The 19,510-nt window shown below is 44.6% G+C and overlaps 2 protein-coding genes across 2 annotated transcripts in view; both read left to right on the top strand.

The window, feature by feature from the left end:
• The window catches only part of LOC119261778, an 85,836-nt gene that overhangs the window by 10,013 nt on the left and 56,313 nt on the right, over nucleotides 1-19,510 (top strand). The window lies entirely within an intron of this gene.
• LOC119261777 lies at nucleotides 3,597-15,046 on the top strand. Its single transcript, XM_037531494.1, has 4 exons — nucleotides 3,597-3,675; nucleotides 13,232-13,531; nucleotides 13,639-13,929; nucleotides 14,362-15,046. Exons 1-4 carry the CDS (start codon nucleotides 3,612-3,614, stop codon nucleotides 14,622-14,624), a joined length of 918 nt encoding a protein of 305 aa, XP_037387391.1. The 5' UTR covers nucleotides 3,597-3,611; the 3' UTR covers nucleotides 14,625-15,046.

The raw sequence follows: 19,510 nt of genomic DNA on the forward strand, positions 1-19,510 counted from the left end.
ATGCTCGGCTGCAGCGGTTTCTAGAGTTCACGCTGCAATAAAGAAAAATCTCCAATGAGCATCAGTTCCATGCCTTGTTAATGAGAGGTCAGTGGAGAATGGCCAGACTGGTTCCAGCTGACAGAAAGGCTACGTTAACTCAGATAACCACGCTACACAATTAGTGGTGAGAAGAAAAGCATCTCAGGATGCACAAAACATCAAACCCTGAGGTGGATGGGCTACAACAGCAGAAGACCACGTCAGGTTCCACTTCTGTCAGTCAAGAGTAGAAACCTGAGGCTGTATTCGGCACATACTCAACCAAAACTGGACAGTTGAAGACAAAAAAATGTAGCCTGGTCTGATGAGTCTCGATTTCTGCTGAGGCTCACAGATGGCAGGGTCAGAATTTGGCCCTACACCATGAATCCCTGGACCCAACTTGCTGTGTGTGAGCAGTCCAGGCTGGTGGAGGTGGTGTAATGGGGTAAGGGAACGTTTTCCTGGCCCACTTTGGGCCCAGTAACATTAATTGATCATCGCTTCAGTGCAACAGCTTATTTGAGGATTGTTGCTGACCATGTTTATCCCTTCTTTACCACACTTGTCCATCTTCTAATGGCTACGTCCAGCATGATAATGCACCATGTCATGAAGCAAATGTCTCAAACTGGTTTCATGAACATGATAATGAGTTTAGTGTTATTCAGTGGCCTTCCCACTCATCGGATCTGAATCCAGTGGAACAGCTTTGGGATGTGGTAGAGCAGCAGATTCACAGCATGAACAATCTCCAGGAAATGCATAACACAATTGAGCAAATGTAATTGTTTACTTACTCCTCTGCCTGCGAGTGCATATTTTTGGCAGCCAGGACTTTCTCAGCTAGTGTTTCCTGTCTTCTCTCACAACTCAACTCTACTCTGCACATTGTTCTCAGACCTCCTGTTTATCTTCATGCTGGCCCACCTCCAGCCATGTCTGCTTCTAAGAGTACAAAGATCCCCTAATTTCTGAAAATAAATGAGTGTGTCTGAACACTGAAGCACATGTGTGTGTGTATGTGTATGTGTGTGTGTGTGTGTGTGTGTGTATGTGTGTCTTGTTCTAGCGCACTCCCGGAGCTCTGACTCAGAACATCCAGACAGAGGGAGTTTAAGGTGGGATCAGAGAAGGAAAGGAAAAGTGTAAAGTCTGTACTAAAGATCCAGAACATTCAGAGCTCTGGAGCTGGAGGTCTCACCCACACTCAGCGTTCAGCTCACATCACCCCAAACCTCTCTCAGGTACCCTGGCTACCGGACCGGTCCTTTATAAAATTTTACTACTTACCTTCAGAGCCCTGCAGAACCTCACCCTCCTCTATCCCAGAGAACTGCTGAGCTCTTACACCCCCCTCTCCCTCCCTCTCGCTCTCTCAGGTCTTCCTATAATAACTTACTTGCTGTCCCAGCACCAGACTTTCCACTAAGGAGGGACGTCCTTCCGCACTGTCTGTTGTTCTCTGTGAGGCGATACGTCTGCAGCGCCGCCATGTTGGAGCGGTCAGGATCCGGCTGTGAACAGATTCACTTGCACTGAGAGGCGAAGAGTCTCCGGACTAAATCAGCCACAGCTTCAGTCCAGCTCAGCGCCAGCAGCTACAGTTTCTATACAGTCATTTCTCACATCAGGCCGAGGTTTTTCTCCCGCAGTGGTTTATGAAGTTTATTTTCCAAAATAAAAGTCTTTGTGCATAAAATCTGTTTGGGGAGACTAAAATAGTTAGAGCTTGTGTGCAGGACCGTGATCTGGGGGGTCCGAGGGGGGACAGTGATGTGGGGCGTCGGGATGCAGTCGGCCTCCAATGCAGCCCTTGAGCAGGAAACACATGACTGCCACCCCGGAAAGACTGGAAGACCGGAAGACTGATCTTGTTCTGGGAATCCTGTGTGTCATTTCGGGAATTCTGTGTGTCGTTTCGGGAATCCTGTGGGTGTGAGGACCTCATGGACACACAGTGAGTACATGACCTGTGTTTTACACCATTAGACCGGTGAATGACCCATACGAGCCGGACCGCAGAGCCGCAGTACCGTCCTTTCAGCTCCGGCCTGACCAGTAACGACTCACACCTGAGGCAGACCGAGATAGCAGAGCTGTGCTTCGGTACTGAAAAGAACTAAAATATCTCCATAAATACAAATAATATGTTAAAATAATGATAATAATAATGAAATAGCTCCTTTCTTCTTTCAGGAATCCTCCTGTCATAGTGCAGTACGAGCTCTGGGTCACTGTTATGGGTCATTGTACAGGTCAACCTCTGCTAAACAGGATCAACTCCAATAAAGCTCATCTGAAAAAATATAAACATCTGTTTAAGATATTAAGTCAAGCTTGTCCAATCCTGGTCCTGGAGATCCACCAAGCTGGAGAGTTTAGATCCACCACCCTAGCTCTGATAGTCAGACGCTGCTGTAGGCACTGCAGATCTTTCTTAGCTGGATCGGGTGAATTAGATTAGGGGTGAAGCTAAACTCTGCTGAGACACAGATCTCCAGAACCAGGACTGAGCTCCCCTGCTTCACTTGAGCTTAATGGATTGCAGCTGCTCAGGAAGTGAATTCCAGGGCTTTGGGCCTCAGGAAGTGAATCCCAGGGCTTTGGGCCTCAGTACTGATTGCTACCAGAGGACAAAAGTGCCTGAGAACAAACATATCTGACCATCACGTCATTAAAGTAGAGCCTGGCCAGACCAGGAAGAGGTTTAAAACTAGTAAAGAGTTTAGAAATGAACTCTGAAAGACGCTGGGAACCAGTGGACTGATGGGAGTTCTGGTGTAATGTGGGCCCTGCTTCCACTTCAGTCCAAGTTCAGTGCTGCTGCTCAGTGCTGGATGCTGCCTCAGTGAGCTGTGACTCAGGTTTAGATGTTCATCAATGTCCTGATCTGTCTATTTGTGATGTGAAGGTCATGAGAATGTAGTAAATCTCAGACACAGTATAATAACACACTGAATACGGAGAAGAGCCGCCCTGCAGAACAGAACGACTTCGGTCCAGTTGCAGTTTTGTGTTGAACATTTGCTGCATATTTGAATTTCTCTACTCGATTTCATGTGAAATTAATGTGCAAAACGCTGAAACCTGCATTTCCCCTCCTGAGAAGAAGAGAACAAATAAGCAGATATCATCAATGTAACTGTGGTTCTCTAAAGGAGTAGAGGGTAGTTAGGATAGAGGGGAGATGATGCAGATGCCTGTAACCTTTTCTGCTATCACCTCAGTGATAAAACTCAAACTGTTTAATTGGGTTCTCTGCATTTTAGCTTTTAAGTTATGTTGCCATTCTGTGAAGCTCAGAAACAATATAAAGCCGGCAAAATGGGCACAGGAATAAGGTGGAGAGTAAGTTCTGTTCTGGAAATGTCAGAGAGGCTTGGAGGGGATTAACCAGCGGGAAAGAGACTAAATACCCACTACAGCATCGTCCAGCAGGCTGGCTGAGGACGTAACTATCTAATGTAGCAGATTTGATCAGATCAGCCTAAATGATGGACTTGCGTCATTAATGAGTCTGTGGAATTCTCCTGAAGGCCAGTCTGGACCTGGTACTGATGGTGTGTTTGTGTGTCTGTAGGTCAGTCATGAAGTCCTGCATTCGTGATCTCTGGATCCTGATCCTGATCATTATCTCTGTGTTCACTACTGGTCAGTACTGCACTATCACTCCTTTAAGACATTCTCAAAGATTTTACTCTTGTATTTTTTTACTTTTGGTTTGTGTTACGGCATGGGCTCGTCCACACCCCGCAACATAAGAAGAGGGACACAACACGAAAGGTTGAGTTTAAACCAAAGAATACTTTTATCCAAAAATGTCTAGGGTATGAATGCAGTGTTAGTCGTGAACGAGTGGACGTATGTTTGTGTCAGTAGATGATATATGTAGAGGCAAAAGAAAAGAAGAAAGCGAGAAGGGGGGGGGCGGAAAGACGGATAAATCAAAGAGCCTGAAAAAAAAAAATAAACCGTGCCTACACAAAGAAAGACGGTGCCTCTGGGAGGGACAGATCCACCACCTTTTAAGCTATACCTCTTACCAGGTGCCCTCAATGATCTAATTAGACTAATCAGGCCTAGCTCCGCCCGTGCACTGACAAACTAGTACCTGAAAGGAGCACAGGGGGTCGTCACACCTCCCACACTAAAAAGAGGTTTGTTAAAAAAAAAAACCTCAAAGAGAAAAAAAAAAAAAACAATTCACTCGTGATCCCATCAAAAATACACCACATCTTCCTCCAGCCTGGCGCCTAGGAGAAAGAAAGACGGGTGCAAAACAAAAATAAAACAGACAAAATAAGCTCTAGACAAGGCATCAGCGAGGATGTTATCCCTGCCTCTGATATGCTGAATCTTGAGCGGATAGTGTTGAAGAATTAAAACTCCAATGCATTATGCATTGATTCTGGTTCCTCATTCGGTCAATAAAGACCAACGGGTTATGATCAGTATATACGTTTGTGAGTTAACACATATTCATCTGCCAGAACAGCAGCCTCGTCTAAATCTTTTACCTCCTGCTCATTCAGATAAACAGCAACAGACTCAGGGAGACAGTTCATAAAGTCCTCCAGTAGGACTTAGGAATAAAAAGGAATAAAGAGGTCATTCACACCTACACAGTGACCGTCCAAGGTATGATTTCAGTGTTTTTCTTTCTCCAAAGTGCATTTAGTGTTTTACCAGCATTCGCCATGTTTTACCAGGCACTGTTTCTGTACTGATGTGCTGCTGGTGGTGAACTGAACTGAATTAAGCTGGCAGTGCAAATCAATAAAGAAATGAAACTGAACTACCATCAGGCCTGCTGTGGAGATCTCAGAACTAAGGAGCTGTGATTAGGACCAACCACAGACAGAGGGAGGTCTCAGAATAATGGAGGGGGTGATTAGGACCAATCCCAGTCAGGGGGAGGTCTCAGAACAATGGAGGTGGTGATTAGCACCAATCCCAGTCAGGGGAGGTCTGAGAACAAACATGGTGGTGATTAGGACCAATCCCAGTCAGGGGAAGGTCTCAGAATAATGGAGGTGGTGATTAGGACCAATCACAGCCAGGGAGAGTTCTCAGAATAATGGAGGTGGTGATTAGGACCAATCACAGCCAGGGGGAGGTCTCAGAATAATGGAGGTGGTGATTAGGACCAATCACAGCCAGGGAGAGTTCTCAGAATAATGGAGGTGGTGATTAGGACCAATCACAGTCAGGGGAAGGTCTCAGAATAATGGAGGTGGTGATTAGGACCAATCACAGTCAGGGGAAGGTCTCAGAATAATGGAGGTGGTGATTAGGACCAATCACAGTCAGGGGAAGGTCTCAGAATAATGGAGGTGGTGATTAGGACCAATCACAGTCAGGGGAAGGTCTCAGAATAATGGAGGTGGTGATTAGGACCAATCACAGCCAGGGAGAGTTCTCAGAATAATGGAGGTGGTGATTAGGACCAATCACAGCCAGGGGGAGGTCTCAGAACAGACAAGGTGGTGATTAGGACCAGTCACAGTCAGTGGTAGGTCTCAGAATAATGGAGGTGGTGATTAGGACCAATCACAGGAAGGGGGAGGTCTCAGAACAGACAAGGTGGTGATTAGGACCAATCACAGTCAGGGGGAGGTCTCAGAATAATGGATGTTGTCATTAGGACCAATCCCAGGCAGTGGTAGGTCTCAGAATAATGGAGATGGTGATTAGGACCAATCACAGCCAGGGAGAGTTCTCAGAACAGACAAGGTGGTGATTAGGACCAATCACAGTCAGGGGGAGGTCTCAGAATAATGGAGGTTGTGATTAGGACCAATCACAGCCAGGGAGAGGTCTCAGAATAATGGAGGTGGTGATTAGGACCAATCACAGCCAGGGAGAGTTCTCAGAATAATGGAGGTGGTGATTAGGACCAATCACAGCCAGGGGGAGGTCTCAGAACAGACAAGGTGGTGATTAGGACCAGTCACAGTCAGTGGTAGGTCTCAGAATAATGGAGGTGGTGATTAGGACCAATCACAGGAAGGGGGAGGTCTCAGAACAGACAAGGTGGTGATTAGGACCAATCACAGTCAGGGGGAGGTCTCAGAATAATGGAGGTTGTGATTAGGACCAAACACAGCCAGGCAGAGTTCTCAGAATAATGGAGGTGGTGATTAGGACCAATCGCAGTCAGGGGGAGGTCTCTACAAATCTTCTCTTTGTATAATAATCAGCTTCATATTACTTCTATCAGTCTGATCTTTCATGTAGAACCTGAAGACTTTCCTAAAGAGTTTTGATCACATTTATCTCCTACTTTAGATGTACAGCAGAGCTCCATATGGAAGGATGGATATCAGAAAGGAAACAGTGATGGGTATCAGAAGGGAAGTGAAGATGGATATCGTAACGGATTGGGAATCGGAGCAGGCGTTTTTGGGATCATAGCTCTGGCTCTTGGTGTAATTTTCGGAATGTTTGCTGTGCCGTGGGTGCGTCTTCTGAGGTTGAGAAGAGAAGATCCCTCAGAAAGAATAGGAGACGATCCCGCAGGTGAGTGACAAGCTGAAGATGTGGACAGTGGTGTTGCCCTGGCCAGAGCTTGCTAGACAGAATTCTGAAGACTAAACAGCTTCTGTAAGTTCTCTTTTTAAGAAATTCAACGTCATTTTCTGGAAAAAACTTGAAGAAAAAGAAGCTTGATGTGATGATCAGCCACAGGGACCATGTCGGATTTGTCCTGTTACAGTCTCAGTAACTCCTAAACCTCATGAGAGAAGCAGTACTTCACTGCTCTAAAACAGCTGTCAAGATCTTAGATCTGCAGAATAATCATAACAATCTTGTTTCTTGTGTTACTGTTACCCATTATCATCTGTCTGTAAAACACTGTAGAGCTGCCAGTGCATGAAAAATACAGTATGGATAAAATATATTGCATTATTATTATTATTATTATTATTATTATTATTACAGTGGAAGGGGTTTGTGTGTTTAAATTTTGGTCTTTACTGTCTGTTTAACTGCTGAGGAAATAAACAAATGGGTGCTAAAACTTCTGCACAAGACTGTTTCAATCTGTCCTACTTCATTAGCATTTCCCACTTTACTAATCAGAAGCTATAAGAAGCAAGAAACTCAGTTCATTCATAAAGCCCAGTGATTTTCAGCCTTGAAGAGTTCCAGCTCTGTTATTGATGCTCGGCTGCAGCGGTTTCTAGAGTTCACGGTGCAATAAAGAAAAATCTCCAATGAGCATCAGAACCACTCATCGGATCTGAATCCAGTGGAACAGCTTTGGGATGTGGTAGAGCAGCAGATTCACAGCATGAACAATCTCCAGGAAATGCACAACACAACTGAGTAAATGTAATTGTTTACTTACTCTTCTGCCTTCGAGTGCATATTTTTGGCAGCCAGGACTTTCTCAGCTAGTGTTTCCTGTCTTCTCTCACACGACTCAGCTCTACTCTGCACATTGTTCTCAGACCTCCTGTTTATCTTTATGCTGGTCCACCTCCAGCCATGTCTGCTTCTAAGAGTACAAAGATGCCCTAATTTCTGAAAATAAATGAGTGCGTCTGAACACTGAAGCACGTGTGTGTGTATGTGTGTGTGTGTGTGTGTGTTTGTGTCTCTTGTTCTAGCGCACTCCCGGAGCTCTGACTCAGAACATCCAGACAGAGGGAGGTTAAGGTGGGATCAGAGAAGGAAAGGAAAAGTGTAAAGTCTGTACTAAAGCTCCAGAACATTCAGAACTCTGGAGCTGGAGGTCTCACCCACACTCAGCGTTCAGCTCACATCACCCCAAACCTCTCTCAGGTACCCTGGCTACCGGACCGGTCCTTTATAAAATTTTACTACTTACCTTCAGAGCCCTGCAGAACCTCACCCTCCTCTACCCCAGAGAACTGCTGAGCTCTTACACCCCCCGCTCCCTCCCTCTCGCTCTCTCAGGTCTTCCTATAATAACTTACTTGCTGTCCCAGCACCAGACTTTCCACTAAGGAGGGACGTCCTTCAATACCACTGCCCCCAAACTCTGGAACTCCCTTCCTCAGTCCCTCCGTGACTGCTCTTCTTTCTCCTCCATCAGATCTGATCTAAAGACTTAGAAATCCGCACTGTTAACGTTGATCTGTGGAGAAGCATTAGCTTTCTGGTTACTGTGAGCTGGAACGCTCAGACAGACTATCAGTGTTACAAACCTCCCAGTACGCTTGATCAGAACAGCCAGAATCTCCACTGAAATACAGAGATGATGGACAATCGATACCCAGTCCCCCAATTTCAAAAAGGCAGTTATGTTTCACGGTTTTACCTGAAAGAGAGTTTTACATCAAAGGCTGTCTTTATTCTTCATTTCCCACATAGTCACTTTATTTAGGTGCCTTTATACATACAAGCATAGATTTTACGAGGGAACCATTTCTGTTGACCCCTGAGGGGCTCCGTACCGTCTCCACAGCAGAACCACAGATATCCATTCCGAGATGCCGCGCTGTCTGTTGTTCTCTGTGAGGCGATACGTCTGCAGCGCCGCCATGTTGGAGCGGTCAGGATCCGGCTGTGAACAGATTCACTTGCACTGAGAGGCGAAGAGTCTCCGGACTAAATCAGCCACAGCTTCAGTCCAGCTCAGCGCCAGCAGCTACAGTTTCTATACAGTCATTTCTCACATCAGGCCGAGGTTTTTCTCCCGCAGTGGTTTATGAAGTTTATTTTCCAAAATAAAAGTCTTTGTGCATAAAATCTGTTTGGGGAGACTAAACTAGTTAGAGCTTGTGTGCAGGACAGTGATCTGGGGGGTCCGAGGGGGGACAGTGATCTGGGGGGTCCGAGGGGGGGCAGTGATCTGGGGGGTCCGAGGGGGGGCAGTGATCTGGGGGAGCCAAGGGGGGACAGTGATCTGGGGGGTCCGAGGGGGGACAGTGATCTGGGGGGTCCGAGGGGGGACAGTGATCTGGGGGAGCCGAGGGGGACAGTGTTTTGGGGGGGTCCGAGGGGGGACAGTGATAAGGGGGGTCCGAGATCTGGGGGGTCCGAGGGGGGACAGTGATGTGGGGCGTCTCTGCAGCCGCCGTGCGCTTCTCTGTTGATGACTCCAGGTACTCGAATCCCCGCCGAGCCTTCGCCGCCGGGACGCAGTCGGCCTCCAATGCAGCCCCTGAACAGGACACACGTGACCGCCAGCCCGGAAAGACTGGAAGACCGGAAGACTGATCTTGTTTTGGGAATCCTGTGTGTGTGAGGACCTCATGGACACACAGTGAGTACATGACCTGTGTTTTACACCATTAGACCGGTGAATGACCCATACGAGCCGGACCGCAGAGCGCAGGACCGTCCTTTCAGCTCCGGCCTGACCAGTAACGACTCACACCTGAGGCAGACCGAGATAGCAGAGCTGTGCTTCGGTACTGGAAAGAACTAAAATATCTCCATAAATACAAATAATATGTTAAAATAATGATAATAATAATGAAATAGCTCCTTTCTCATTGTTCTCAAGTCTCACGCTTTGAGCGTGTGACACACGCACCTCAGCGAGTTCACACGCCACACATGCTATTTCTCATTATTGATTTTTTTTTTCTACAAACGAGTCACAGCCACTGGTCACAGCGCTTCTGTGCTCAGAGAAGTTACCCAGTTACTACACCCTATTCAGTGTCAGGTGCGGAGAGCTGTCCGATTCGGTTCTGACTAACACACGTCGGTGAACGGCTGAAGGAGAACGGCACCACTGGAGCCTGACGAGGTTTTAAATGTTCGTTTAGTCAGAGATATTTATAGGGTCTTTCTGGGTATTATAGGGTAGAATAACTCTGGTTTAGTCACCTTAGATCTGTCATGAACATGGACACGTTTTAACCGTTTGTTGTTTATTTAGAATGTCAGGGAAGAAACAGAAGAGCCTCATTTCCTTCTGGGAAAAGGCTCAGAAACCAAAGGCAAGGAAGGCAGATCATGTGACGATGGAAGAGACTGAAATGGCTACTACATCAGGGGAGATAGCAGAGAAGACTTTGGATATAGTGAAAGAGAGAGAAGAGGAGACTATGGAAGAAGAAGAAAGGGTAGAGGTGAATGCAGCAGAAGGTGGAGGGTCAGAAGAAGAGGGCAAAAGTGAAGATGATGGTGCTGAGGTCAGGGTAGTGGCTAACTACCCCCCCCCCCACCCCCCCCCCAAAAAAAAAAAAAATCTCACTCCCACCAAACCTAAAAACTTGAGAGCCCTGCTGTTATGGGTCATTGTACAGGTGAACCTCTGCTAAACAGGATCAACTCCAAAAAAGCTCATCTGAAAAAATATAAACATCTGTTTAAGATATTAAGTCAAGCTTGTCCAATCCTGGTCCTGGAGATCCACCAAGCTGGAGAGTTTAGATCCACCACCCTAGCTCTGATAGTCAGACGCTGCTGTAGGCACTGCAGATCTTTCTTAGCTGGATCAGGTGACTTAGATTAGGGGTGAAGCTAAACTCTGCTGAGACACAGATCTCCAGAATCAGGACTGAGCTCCCCTGCTTCACTTGAGTTTAATGGATTGCAGCTGCTCAGGAAATGAATTCCAGGGCTTTGGGCCTCAGTACTGATTGCTACCAGAGGACCAAAGTGCCTGAGAACAAACACATCTGACCATCACGTCATTAACGTAGAGCCTGGCCAGACCAGGAAGACGTTTAAAACCAGTAAAGAGTTTAGAAATGAACTCTGAAAGACGCTGGGAACCGGTCCCTGCTTCCACTTCAGTCCAAGTTCAGTGCTGCTGCTCAGTGCTGGATGCTGCCTCAGTGAGCTGTGACTCAGGTTTAGATGTTCATCAATGTCCTGATCTGTCTATTTGTGATGTGACACTGAATACGGAGAAGAGCCGCCCTGCAGAACAGAACGACTTCGGTCCAGTTGCAGTTTTGTGTTGAATATTTGCTGCATATTTGAATTTCTCTACTCGATTTCACATGAAATTAATGTGCAAAACGCTGAAACCTGCATTTCCCCTCCTGAGAAGAAGAGAACAAATAAGCAGATATCATCAATGTAACTGTGGTTCTCTAAAGGAGTAGAGGGTAGCTAGGATAGAGGGGAGATGAAGCAGATGCCTGTAACCTTTTCTGCCATCGTCTCAGTGATAAAACTCAAACTGTTTAATTGGGTTCTCTGCATTTTAGCTTTTAAGTTATGTTGCCATTCTGTGAAGCTCAGGAACAATATAAAGCCGTCAAAATGGGCACAGGAATAAGGTGGAGAGTAAGTTCTGTTCTGGAAATGTCAGAGAGGCTAGGAGGGGATTAACCAGCGGGAAAGAGACTAAATACCCTCTACAGCATCGTCCAGCAGGCTGGCTGAGGACGTAACTATCTAATGTAGCAGATTTGATCAGATCAGCCTAAATGATGGACTTACATCATTAATGAGTCTGTGGAATTCTCCTGAAGGCCAGTCTGGACCTGGTACTGATGGTGTGTTTGTGTGTCTGTAGGTCAGTCATGAAGTCCTGCAGTCGTGATCTCTGGATCCTGATCCTGATCGTTATCTCTATGTTCACTACTGGTCAGTACTGCACTATCACTCCTTTAAGACGTTCTCAAAGATTTACAGCGGGGTCTCAGAACAGACAAGGTAGTGATTATGACCAATCCCAGTCAGGGGGAGGTCTCAGAACAGACAAGGTGGTCATTAGTACCTTAACTTATATATGATCTACTAGGTACAAACCGTTTATAAACAGTGTACTAACTGATTAAAAACCTTTTCTAGAGATGCACACTAGAGAATTTACTTATAAACAGTTCTACTAACGTGGTCTATGAATATGCGTTATAGTGTTTTATATAAAATGGTATATTTTATATAGCACATCATTCACGTTCAAAATCTGAAGATCACAGGAAACAAGTACTGTGGTCTAAATGAAAATATGAGTGCAGGTCCAAACAGGAGAAAATCAGCCACAGTATGTTTAGGCCCATGCTAGACTAAACAAACATGATCTTCATCTGGAATTACAAACGTCTGTTAAGCATGAATTCCTCATATTTTCTGAAATTTAGTGACAAACTAGCTGTTAATACAGTGAAGAGAGAGAAATTCTTCAAATGAACACACATCATATTTTAATATTTGTTCTAAGAAACATGAACAGAAACAGTATAAATAACAATATTTAAAAAAAAAATCAGGCTCCTGCTAAAAAACGTGTTCCAGCACCTCAAACTAACGGCTGTAGTACTTTGACTGGTTGGCAGTTACAGCTTCAAACTGTCAAAGGTAAGAAATCATTTTCTTTTTTCATCATTGTGGTTTGATGTCGGCCTTTTCCCCTCAGTAAACTGTACTACGTTCTCCAGGGTTACCAGGGTCCTTCTGCTGGACCTGTAATTTTATCGTCCTCCATCCTTTTTTAGAAACAAGTGTTGAGTTTTTCTGGCTGTTTGTGTTTTTGAATGTCCATCTTCTCCCCAGATGCAGTTCTTTACTGATTAAATTAAATTCTTCTTTGATATCTCCCACTGCATCACTCCATTCATCACTCCATTCTTCACTCCATTCATCCCTCCATTCTTCACTCCATTCATATTCCTTCAATGGTCTGTAATGCTCCAGTAACATTAGCAGACGAGCAGCTCCATATCATGATGCTCGTATCTTTCTAGTTTACGCTCCACCTTTCTTTCTCCAAACATAATGAGCTGAATTATTAATAATAATAATTAATAATAATCATTAACAAAGAGTTCTGTATTTGTTTCATCTGAACATAAAACTATTAAAAGTTCCAGAACATTGTCCTTGATAAAGGCTCCTGTGGAGCAGAGGAGTTGTGTGTGGGGGGTGTAGACTTTCTGTAAAAGTCTGAATTTTAGACCTGCTTCTGAATTTTACTGAACCAGCCAGTTAGCCTTTTAGCCACCTGCTGACCTCATCTGGTTACAGAGAACAGGAAGTGTAAGTGAAGCTGAACAGAGCCTGTTTAGTTTATTCAGTTTAGATCCACAGAGACAATCACCAGTTCTGTAAATGTACCAGTTTAGCTCATTTGAAATGTAGTGCCTGGTCCCCTGTTACCAACCAGTGATGTTCAGCTGGAGATTCTTAGTTCGGCTGCGTTTTATAGACATTAATTTCAGCAATTTTCAACTTTCAGCAATTCATTTAGCTTCTTTTAACTTTAAGAAGAATTAGAGATTTCCTTTTTAATCAAACAGACTCTTTATGTTCCTTTTATATTTTTCAGGGTCTGAATCAGTGAACGGTCCAGTGAAGGTGAAGCTTCATGGCTCTGCTACTCTGTCCTGCTCTGAGAGATGCTCTGGTTTAGTGAGATGGACTGTGTTCCACAAACGCAGTGACACTCTGGCTGAGTGTGATCAGACTTCATGTAGATCAGTGAAGGAGGGATATCAGATGATCTATGATCAGTACCTGAAGGGGAATCTCTCTCTCATCATCACTGACGCTGATTTCAGTAAGAGAGGCTGGTACACGTGTGACTGTGCCAGCAAGGACATCTGTGATGTTCATCTACAGATTGAGCGTAAGTGTCCAGCTGTTTTCCTCACTGATAGAACAGATTTACATTATTTGATGTTACAGATCAGATCTGCACAGAATTCAGGATGTTTCTGATTGTTTTTCTCTCAGCCTTGAACACTACAGTTGAGATGATGGCCGGTGAATCTCTGATCCTAAGGGTGGACGTATCAGATCCAGTGGACGTGATTTATAACAGTACAGGTACACCTGGACCATCCAGTGGTCCGATCTGTACAGTGGATGGACCCACACTACAGTGTAAACCTGAATACACACAGAGATCATCACTCACATCTGGTGTTGAGCTGAGAAGAATGGCTCCATCTGACAGTGGAGTTTATACTGTAATGGACAGCAGGAATAAAGAGGTCATTCACACCTACACAGTGACCGTCCACGGTAGGATTTCAGTGTTTTTCTTTCTCCAAAGTGCATTTAGTGTTTTAAGAGCATTCGCCATGTTTTACCAGGCACTGATTCTGTACTGATGTGCTGCTGGTGGTGAACTGAACTGAATTAAGCTGGCAGTGCAAATCAATAAAGAAATGAAACTGAACTACCATCAGGCCTGCTGTGGAGATCTCAGAACTAAGGAGCTGTGATTAGGACCAACCGCAGTCAGGGGGAGGTCTCAGAATAATGGAGGGGGTGATTAGGACCAACCACAGTCAGGGGGAGGTCTCAGAATAATGGAGGTCTCTATAAATCTTCTCTTTGTATAATAATCAGCTTCATATTACTTCTATCAGTCTGATCTTTCATGTAGAACCTGAAGACTTTCCTAAAGAGTGTTGATCACACTTATCTCCTCTGTTTTATCTCCTACTTAAGATGTACAGCAGAGCTCCATATGGAAGGATGGATATCAGAAAGGAAACAGTGATGGATATCGTAACGGATTGGGAATCGGAGCAGGCGTTTTTGGGATCATAGCTCTGGCTCTTGGTGTAATTTTCGGAATGTTTGCTGGGCCGTGGGTGCGTCTTCTGAGGTTGAGTAGAGAAGATCCCTCAGAAAGAATAGGAGACGATCCCTCAGGTGAGCGACAAGCTGAAGATGTGGAAAGTGGTGTTGCCCTGGCCAGAGCTTGCTAGACAGAATTCTGAAGACTAAACAGCTTCTGTAAGTTCTCTTTTTTAAGAAATTCAACGTCATCTTCTGGAAAAAACTTGAAGAAAAAGAAGCTTGACGTGATGATCAGCCACAGGGACCATGTCGAATTTGTCCTGTTACAGTCTCAGTAACTCCTAAACCTCATGAGAGAAGCAGTACTTCAGTCCTCTAAAACAGCTGTCTGAAGAACGTTTCTTCAGTAGGTTTTAGTTTGGGATTAGACCAACGTGTTGTGGGATTTCATCAGTAGTGTGTTCAGTGTTATTCGGGGATTAATGGTGAGAATCAGGAGAGAGTGGCTCAGTCCTTCTAACACTGAAATACTTCGTTCTAATCCCACTTCAGATTTCTGTCCGTGTTTAGCTTCAAATATGTAGAAGATCTTTGATCCTGCCTGGAACAGATTGAGGATTCATGGGATTCATGAGTATTGACCGTACTGTGTTCTGCCCAGGACTTCCTCTTTAGGGGGTGTTGTACGGCCATTTGGTGTAACTGTTCAAACCTCGAGAACAGAAATGGAGGTGGCGTCTTAAACCCTTCAGCATTAATACAGTTTAATAATGAATAACAATTAAAACAAAGACAATAAATCAAAATAAAACAATTCCCAACAATTATCACAACTTTTCACCAACAGGTGAGGAGGAGGCGAATGGGAAACTGCTGTAGTGTCTCGGCTCTGCTGCTGGTGCTGTGATGTCTTTGACTGTACAAAGATATTTAACCTTTAATTGATTTGATATCAGAAAATGATATTAATGCCACTTAAAACAGAACATACTTTGTTAAAATAAGATGGGAACTAGAGTTTTACTTAAAACATAATTCCATCTTCAAAAAACTTCTGATGAGACGACTCTGCTCCACATACAGTGAACGGAACAAGACATTCTAAACAATTCTTATTTATTTAAACACGTTACACTGGCTGTGGAAAACTGTTCAATTATTTTGCACCTCACAGGTTTAATTTCACTGCTACTGATCCTGATTTTAAGCTTGGCTTTTCGTTGTGTAGTAATTTTCTGTAGTGTGAGATTTTGAGCTGCTGCTTCTTGGTCTTCAGCTGTATGTTCTGAGCAGCTCTTTAACAAAGGCCTTTTTGCTGAACTGTAGCTGCTGTAATGCCAAAGGTCCTTTCAGACCAGAGCGTGTTGAGCTTCCTCTGAATGTAGCTCTGCTTTCAGAGCACAGACAAAGCCTTTAAACACATGAACGCTGGTTATTAACTAAACACTACTGGAATCTACTGGACGCACTGTTATTAAAGATGCTACTGTATATAATATAATGTGCATGTAGGTGAAACGCCTCTAAAAACTCAAGGGACAAAATCCAGAAAGAGGTGGTCTAAAAATGGTGGTCTACCTCCATTAAAACAATATTTGTGCCTTTTCCATGTTCAAATGTTTCCTTTCACCTCCTGATGCTGTAATAAACGAGCTAAAAGGAGAACCGGACTCTGATGGTACTAAGACTCTGCTTTAAGTTCGGCTCTTTAGCCTCGTACACTAAACCTGTAGGAGGAATCCTGGGTGTGATCTTAGACTGAGCTCTGTTTAATGGAAACACAGTCGCTAAAGTAGCTTTTTATCATGTGAGAAAAACTGTTAAAGTTCAGCTTTTCTAACTTTTTAGGAGAGACTTTAAAGTCCTGCTGCTGTTTTTAAAGAGCTACATGACCGTAAAGCTCCTGAATGTCTGTTTATGATCTTAGATCTGCAGAATAATCATAACAATCTTGTTTCTTGTGTTACTGTTACACATTATCATCTGTCTGTAAAACACTGTAGAGCTGCCAGTGCATGAAAAATACAGTATGGATAAAATATATTGCATTATTACTATTATTATTATTATTATTATTATTATTATTATTATTATTATTACAGTGGAAGGGGTTTGTGGGGTTTGTGTGTTTTAATTTTTGTGTTTAGTGATTGAAAAACACTTCTGTTGAACTTTCTGGAACGTATTCAGTGTGTCTGACCCTTACAGTGATTAATATTATAGATAACACAGGGTAAAATGACAGGACTGTAAATGAATTTTGTAGCATTAAGGAGCGATAATGGTTTGATAATTATGTGTAAACAACATTTACTCTGATTCATTTTAGATTCTGTTCCATTTAATGCACGTCTGTATCCACATTTCCTGTAATACACACAGTGCACTGTGTTTACACTTGTGCTTACTGTCCGTTTAACTACTGATGAAATAAACAAATGGGTGCTAAAACTTCTGCACAAGACTGTTTCAATCTGTCCTACTTCATTAGCATTTCCCACTTTACTAATCAGAAGCCATAAGAAGCAAGAAACTCAGTTCATTCATAAAGCCCAGTGAATTTCAGCCTTGAAGAGTTCCAGCTCTGTTATTGCTGCTCGGCTGCAGCGGTTTCTAGAGTTCACGCTGCAATAAAGAAAAATCTCCAATGAGCATCAGTTCCATGCCTTGTTAATGAGAGGTCAGTGGAGAATGGCCAGACTGGTTCCAGCTGACAGAAAGGCTACGTTAACTCAGATAACCACGCTACACAAATAGTGGTGAGAAGAAAAGCATCTCAGGATGCACAAAACATCAAACCCTGAGGTGGATGGGCTACAACAGCAGAAGACCACGTCAGGTTCCACTTCTGTCAGTCAAGAGTAGAAACCCGAGGCTGTATTCGGCACATACTCAACCAAAACTGGACAGTTGAAGACAAAAAAATGTAGCCTGGTCTGATGAGTCTCGATTTCTGCTGAGGCTCACAGATGGCAGGGTCAGAATTTGGCCCTACACCATGAATCCCTGGACCCAACTTGCTGTGTGTGAGCAGTCCAGGCTGGTGGAGGTGGTGTAATGGGGTAAGGGAATGTTTTCCTGGCCCACTTTGGGCCCAGTAACATTAATTGATCATCGCTTCAGTGCAACAGCTTATTTGAGGATTGTTGCTGACCATGTTTATCCCTTCTTTACCACACTTGTCCATCTTCTAATGGCTACGTCCAGCATGATAATGCACCATGTCATGAAGCAAATGTCTCAAACTGGTTTCATGAACATGATAATGAGTTTAGTGTTATTCATTGGCCTTCCCACTCATCGGATCTGAATCCAGTGGAACAGCTTTGGGATGTGGTAGAGCAGCAGATTCACAGCATGAACAATCTCCAGGAAATGCACAACACAACTGAGTAAATGTAATTGTTTACTTACTCCTCTGCCTGCGAGTGCATATTTTTGGCAGCCAGGACTTTCTCAGCCAGTGTTTCCTGTCTTCTCTCACAACTCAACTCTACTCTGCACATTGTTCTCAGACCTCCTGTTTATCTTCATGCTGGCCCACCTCCAGCCATGTCTGCTTCTAAGAGTATAAAGATGCCCTAATTTCTGAAAATAAATGAGTGTGTCTGAACACTGAAGCACATGTGTGTGTGTATGTGTGTGTGTGTGTGTGTGTTTGTGTCTCTTGTTCTAGCGCACTCCCGGAGCTCTGACTCAGAACATCCAGACAGAGGGAGGTTAAGGTGGGATCAGAGAAGGAAAGGAAAAGTGTAAAGTCTGTACTAAAGCTCCAGAACATTCAGAGCTCTGGAGCTGGAGGTCTCACCCACACTCAGCGTTCAGCTCACATCACCCCAAACCTCTCTCAGGTACCCTGGCTACCGGACCGGTCCTTTATAAAATTTTACTACTTACCTTCAGAGCCCTGCAGAACCTCACCCTCCTCTATCCCAGAGAACTGCTGAGCTCTTACACCCCCCTCTCCCTCCCTCTCGCTCTCTCAGGTCTTCTTATAATAACTTACTTGCTGTCCCAGCACCAGACTTTCCACTAAGGAGGGACGTCCTTCAATACCACTGCCCCCAAACTCTGGAACTCCCTTCCTCAGTCCCTCCATGACTGCTCTTCTTTCTCCTCCTTCAGATCTGATCTAAAGACTTAGAAATCCGCACTGTTAACGTTGATCTGTGGAGAAGCATTAGCTTTCTGGTTACTGTGAGCTGGAACGCTCAGACAGACTATCAGTGTTACAAACCTCCCAGTACGCTTGATCAGAACAGCCAGAACCTCCACTGAAATATAGAGATGATGGACAATCGATACCCAGTCCCCCAATTTAAAAAAGGCAGTTATGTTTCACGGTTTTACCTGAAAGAGAGTTTTACATCAAAGGCTGTCTTTATTCTTCATTTCCCACATAGTCACTTTATTTAGGTGCCTTTATACATACAAGCAGATTTTGCGAGGGAACCATTTCTGTTGACCCCTGAGGGGCTCCGTACCGTCTCCACAGCAGAACCACAGATATCCATTCCGAGATGCTGCGCTGTCTGTTGTTCTCTGTGAGGCGATACGGCTGCAGCGCCGCCATGTTGGAGCGGTCAGGATCCGGCTGTGAACAGATTCACTTGTACTGAGAGGCGAAGAGTCTCCGGACTAAATCAGCCACAGCTTCAGTCCAGCTCAGCGCCAGCAGCTACAGTTTCTATACAGTCATTTCTCACATCAGGCCGAGGTTTTTCTCCCGCAGTGGTTTATGAAGTTTATTTTCCAAAATAAAAGTCTTTGTGCATAAAATCTGTTTGGGGAGACTAAACTAGTTAGAGCTTGTGTGCAGGACAGTGATCTGGGGGGTCCGAGGGGGGACAGTGATCTGGGGGGTCCGAGGGGGGACAGTGATGTGGGGCGTCTCTGCAGCCGCCGTGCGCTTCTCTGTTGATGCCTCCAGGTACTCGAATCCCCGCCGAGCTTTCGCCGCCGGGACGCAGTCGGTGTCCAATGCAGGTATTGAACAGGAAACACGTAACCCCCACCCCGGAAAGACTGGAAGACCGGAAGACTGATCTTGTATTGGGAATTCTGTGCGTTATTT

The sequence above is a fragment of the Pygocentrus nattereri genome, chromosome 20 (assembly GCF_015220715.1).
Source record: "Pygocentrus nattereri isolate fPygNat1 chromosome 20, fPygNat1.pri, whole genome shotgun sequence".
Taxonomy (NCBI): domain Eukaryota; kingdom Metazoa; phylum Chordata; class Actinopteri; order Characiformes; family Serrasalmidae; genus Pygocentrus; species Pygocentrus nattereri.